The sequence below is a fragment of the Crocodylus porosus genome, unplaced genomic scaffold, assembly GCF_001723895.1.
Source record: "Crocodylus porosus isolate Cpor-Errol unplaced genomic scaffold, CroPor_comp1, whole genome shotgun sequence".
In the NCBI taxonomy this organism is placed as follows: Eukaryota; Metazoa; Chordata; order Crocodylia; family Crocodylidae; genus Crocodylus; species Crocodylus porosus.
The window spans coordinates 24,506,132-24,512,131 of NW_017728915.1; the positions used below are offsets into that span (position 1 = coordinate 24,506,132).

General features: G+C 41.1%; 1 protein-coding gene across 3 annotated transcripts in view; it reads right to left on the reverse strand.

Annotated features, from left to right (window-relative positions):
* PEPD (peptidase D) overlaps positions 1–6,000 on the reverse strand; it is a 216,477-nt gene that overhangs the window by 65,272 nt on the left and 145,205 nt on the right. For all 3 annotated transcript variants that reach the window (XM_019535851.1, XM_019535849.1, XM_019535850.1), the window contains one exon: positions 2,108–2,185. In XM_019535851.1, the coding sequence (XP_019391396.1) occupies positions 2,108–2,185 (78 nt within the window). The remainder of the gene's footprint in view (positions 1–2,107; positions 2,186–6,000) is intronic.

Here is a 6,000-nt window from a genome sequence, read left to right on the forward strand (position 1 = left end):
ATTTACTTCATAGTGAAGCAGCATTCACTCTCAGAAGGTAATTCAAACTGCAGACCAACCTTTGTCTCTTTGCTGAGACTGCTCCAACAGATCACTAACTGTGGTAACTATAGCATGGGGTCATATTTTCCAAAGGTCTTTTGGAATTATATTAAAATCGATGGGTTTGGGGTTTGTAAATCACTTAACTTTGGAAGATCCAGTGAATTCAGCTGAATCTCAGGTCCACTGAAGAGAATGAAAAATCTCTCTCTGGGTTTCAGTGGATTTCAGACCAGCCTTTAGGAAGGTATTTTAAAAGTTCACTAACCAGCCATAGAAGATGTGCAAGGGTCATAAACTAGGAGGCTCTGACTTAGAAATCTCAATAATATTTGCCCTGCTCTTTTAAAAACACTTTTTAGCTGAACTATAAATGTAGGATGTGATAAAACATTTGGGAATTCTTCAGTAGCTTTTCTATGATTTTGTAAGGGCTGTACACTGCCATTTGGAAAACACTGATATAATGGATTAGCTACTGCACTATCATACTCATATATCTTCCTTAATCCTATTAGCCCCTAAGACATGATAAACTTCTTGTATTATGCCATACCCTCTAATATGAGATGATGACAAACCAGAACTATGGAACAGCAATAAATTTTATGAATAGTATTAAATGGCTTTCATACCAGACAAGGACAATACACAGTATCATTTTTTTGTCTAATGCATGTTTAAATTTTTATATCCTGTTCATGAAGAAATTACCTACCTTGTTCATTCTGCTGCATCTGCAGAAGTGCCCACAATATTAGCCAAAGAGGTATATTTTTCATCTGGGACTCAATTCTCTTCTATAATAAATTTGTAGCTTATTTTGGGTAATATTAATTTGTTTTCCTTAACACCTTTGCAAACAACTGCAAAAATTATACACCTGCACAACTTTTGCATAAGCTATAGGGAGCTATCTAATAGATGTTCCCGATGTAAGGCTCATCTCTAACTCACTCAGAACTAATTATAGGTAAACTTCTCCTTGAGAATGTAATCCCTTGTCCTAGTTATGTACAGTGTAAAAGATATCTTTGTTAAAATCATGTACACACATCTTTTGTATTTTATAAAATTGCACTTTCTGATTTGCATCATTTACTAAGTGATTTTATTTGTACTGTGTATGTACAGAATTGTCATTAAAGCAATGTTAGAACACTATTAGTTGTGCAAACATGCCACGCAAAATAAACCCATAAATTTCACACAGGAATTCACAGTGTTGAATTCTGCCCTGTTGTGGTCCTTCTGAGTTTCTTTGCAACAGGAGAACTACTTTATTATGTTTCTCTAGTCAAAAAACCCGAGTGAAATCAAAGAGATGGTATTCTGAGTGGTGCCTGGAGTCTAAAAAGTTTGGGAACCACTGCATTAATGTATGTGAAAACTGGATACATTTGGGGAGCTGTGAAATTCTACAAGTGATTTCAACATGGCAATGAGCATAGTCTGAGAAGACATTTTTAGAAAGATTTTTACACAGACTCCTTGAATCACTGAAGTCAGAATGGATTTACACCAGGGGTGACTCTGGCCTCCTAAAGCATTTGCACAAACATAACTCCAAATAAAATTCAGACTGGTACGACTGGATGCACAGCAGCAATTTCGGAAATCTAGGGTATGTTTCAATATGATTTAATGCTTAAATTCACCACAATGAACTACAGCTCTGAGCCTGAACTAACCTGCAGATTCAAAACCTCAGCCTCGAGCTTCAGAATACAAACTAAGATCTAAATTTTGCAGATTGGCCTTTATCTCTAAAATGCTCCCAACCAAAACCCTAGACCTAATTATCTGTGAACAGGGTGTCTGAATACTGGATCTGCCCCATGCTTCCTCCCCCTCATGCCAGATCCCAGAACTTCTGGAGAAATAAAGAGCACTGCACATAAGCAAAAACAGTTCATGTTTGACCTCCCACAGCTATAGTCCAAAAATGTGAGCTTTAACCCTCATATGGCCATCTCTTTACTACTCAAACTAAAGATGTATACAATGCTGTAGGTGATCCTTATCGTTTCTTTGCTGCTAAAAATAAACCCGATGCTTTACTTACCACAAATCACCATCTTCAATAGTCTTATCATTTGGAGCTCCAGCATGTCCATAGTGTAAAACAGATGAGTTTTCTCCACTGATATTAAAAACAAAGCACAATAGAATGAACAAACAGCCAAAATAAACACGAAGGGAGAGAAATGCAAGATACAGTTTCCTTTAAATATCATTAGAGTAATGAAATTTTAAGTACATTGTGATCTACCTAAACTGATACAGAACTGGCCTTAGAAGCAGAACCCCAACTGTATACCTTGCAGGCAGCAGAGTGGGTGGTAAGTGACTGGGAGTTGGAGCTGAAGCCCCATACGCTGGAGCAGGAACTGCCCAGCTGCAGCTTCCCCCCTGCCTGGCTTCCCCACATTACCTGTCGCCTGGACTGGTGCAACAGGGACAGGAGCAGGAACGGCTGAACACTACTCAGGCAGCTGCAACAGCACCCGACCAGGAAGCTGCGGGTACTGGCTAGGATGGTCCTGCCTGGCACGTGTGGACTGAGGTGCCCCAGGCAGACATGGAGCAGGGCTCAGGCCCAATGGGAAGCACCACAGGGGCAGCCATGGGACAGACAGGAAGAGGGGGGCAACTGCACCTGTACTACCTGAGTGAGCTCTCCCCTCACCTTTCCCCCACAATCCCCCTCACTTGCCCCCCATAACCCCTCCCACAATATACAAGAGTAAGGCTTTATTTTGAGCTATTATCCAATTGCCTCTATATACACTACTCCAAAAAAAAAAAAAAAATCAGGACAAAGTTATTTTTTTAAATAAAATTTAAATGTGTTGTAGCACTTGTTTGATTTTCAGTATGATTTTTTTTTTTTTTTTTTTTTAAACCTACGATTTGTTAAAATCATATCTTCTGAGAGATTGTGCATGTCTGGCTTTCAACAACTCACCAAAACTCATTAAGTGGCCCTCCAGCTGAAATAATTGCCCACCCCTGATCTAGGCTGTATAGCATAATAAGCTTTTTGCAGTAGAAAGAATGTAAATTAGCTTTCACTAGAGTTCCAGGTATGTTATGGTGATGACACAGCAGCCATTTTTCATCCTGGACCCATTTATTTCCTTACAGAATTTCTTTAATTTTTAAATGCATCTCCCTGCTCAAGGTTAAATGTTGCATAGACATAAAACTGAGCATCTCTGCTTGGGTAAGGTTTGGCATATTTAATGACTTCCAAGGAGCTACTGGTCCTGGAAAAATGTAGATGTCCAAGCGAGTGGCTCCAGCTCACCTGCAGCGTGGTTACGTATGAGCCCTAGTAGAATGAATACGTTCCATGCTGTTATGGGAATATTTTCACAGTAGTAATACAGGGCATAACTGTCATTTCTTAAAAACTTTTTGTAAAATAAAAATAAAGCCATCCTCCAACTGTGAGAAAACATGTTTATTCTGAAAAACCAGACTAAACAAACTGCTGAATCACAAGGAGGTACAGAAGTCTCCAGCGGAGTGCTGGGCCTTGTTCCACTCTCCTAAAAACTTCATGATCCATGCAGTGACCTATTTTTGGTTTTAGTGTATTGTCTTGTGTGTTACTATTCCTTTAAGTCCATCAAACATCAAGTTAAATGATAGCTAGAGAGCTCCAGGTCCACTGAATTTCATTTTGCCAATTCTCCTCAGATATCCTGTACTTCAAGTAGGCAAAAAATTATTCCACAGCCAAAAATACACGGCAGAACAGATATATGGTAGCATTCGTCTGACCTCTCACATTCAGCTGCCAATCTGTGTCTAAATCTTTCTGGTTACACTGTTCAAATAGGTTTTTCTCAATGACAGCAAGATAGCTTAACAGGATGGGTGACATTCATCTCAGGCTTAATTCCAGTGACTTCTGTGGGGTAGCATGAGTGGTAAATATGTTCCTTTGACATACTTCTGAAACCAAAATTTTTAGAGCTATATGCTCACAATTAGAAAAAATGAAATTACACATACATTATTACTAAACTTACGTAGTTGTTACATTTGCAAGTTGTGGCCAATCAGGTTTCTAACTGCTCATTTGCACAAGAAAGTATTATAACTACACATGGAAAATCATAGTATTTGCTTTTCAAGATTTCTGTATGTGCAGTCTAAATCTCTTGTTCCTTCAAAATAATTAATTTTTCCTTCCTAAGGATTTTCATGTAAACACCTCCTGCAATAAGACAGTGAAATAAGACACCAGAGAGCTGCAAGATCAATTTACAGGAGAAGGAATTATGTACATATAAATAACATATATTTTTGTGCATATAAATGCACATTAAGGTTGTAAATTCAAGTAATCAGAAGTTATGAGCCTTCAGAATTAGGGTAGTATTCTGGGCGTGACAGTCCAACTAATTGAACCAATTCTCCACGAGTGGTCACTAATTGAATGTTCCTCACTTTTGGGATGCCTGACTTGAGACCCCGGACTCTGATCTGTGGAACTGATGAGAACTCAAAGCTGCACCTAAAATCAGTGAGCTATGACATGAACATAAAAAGTTCTGCATACAAAAAATGCTAAGATCAAGAAACAAGCATCTCAAACTGAGTGCCCAATGCTGGTGAGACATTATTGGCCTTACTCTCGTCACACCTTATTTACTCATATGTAAAATGGAGCCACTTACACCCCTTCACCTTACACAAGTACAAAAATGTATTATTCAATGTTCATGAAGTACTCCAATGTTTTAGCGCTGCTGGAAAACTCGTGAGGGAGTTAATACGTCTGTGTTCAAACAGTGCAAATATTGTACAGTTAACGGGACTAAAGAGCATGCATTGAACAGAGACAAAAAACCCCCTAGCTGCTCATTTAGTGAACTCTATTCATTCTGTACAAAGAACGAGGCAGGAGTCCTGTGGAACAACAGTATATGAGCATGACATTAAAGACAACTAAATAATGCATGAACACAAGAGGGGAGAATCAAGATGCACAGATAACCAAAATTCTGACATCTCCTAAACTTGGAGAGTTTAACTTTGCAACCTTTATAATGTTCTTTTCCGCTAGGAATAGAAGTTGCACATAAACCAGTTCAAGTGATCAGAAACTGGTTTAAACCTGTAACAGAACATAAGTTCAGTGCACTTAAACCAGTTTCAAAATGGCCGAAACTGGTTTGAGATAAGCCTGGTCAAATGTAGTATTAGACTTAAACCGATTGAGGTCAAACCAGTTTATGGAACTTGGGTCCCAGGCCCCTTCCTACTTTAAGTTAAATCAGAGTCTTCCAGCATCCCAGCATGCTCTGCTGGGCTGGGCTGGACTGTCTGTTCCAGCCATGCAGGGTTGGCTCCGACCCTCTCCTCCCTAGTCAGAGCACTATCACAGCATCGGCTGGCTGAGAAAGGGGTGGCGGTGGAAAACCCTGCTCTGGAGCGTGACTGGTTCTGCCTGGCAGGGGGCAGCAGCCCTGCCAGGCATCCCCAGCTCCCCATCCCCCTCACTGCTCCAGTGGCAGGAACAGGTGTGGGACAAGACCCTGGTAGCCTGAGGGGGAGTGGGGCTTTAATCCCCCCATTGCAAGTGGGGGTGGTACAGGCATCAATAGGCTCTGTTTGTACACCCAGGACCACACTGGCCAGACACCAGTAGCCTGAGAGGAAGGGGTGATTTAATCCCCCCATTACAGGCAGCAGTGGCACAGGCACCAAGCCTGGGCTGAGTCCCTCTGAGGAGCAGACAGCTGATCATGGGGAGGGGCCAGGAGGCAGAGCTAGTTGCAGCAACATTGCCCAGGCTGGGGTAGCCACAGGGGATGGGGGTCAGCACCCACTGCCTTTTGCCTCCAGCCCCATGTGGGAGCCATAGTTTGCAGATGGGCTGCAGCTATAGCATAGCTCAGCAAGCCCACCCTCTCCCTCCAGCAGTGGCAGCAGAACAAACCA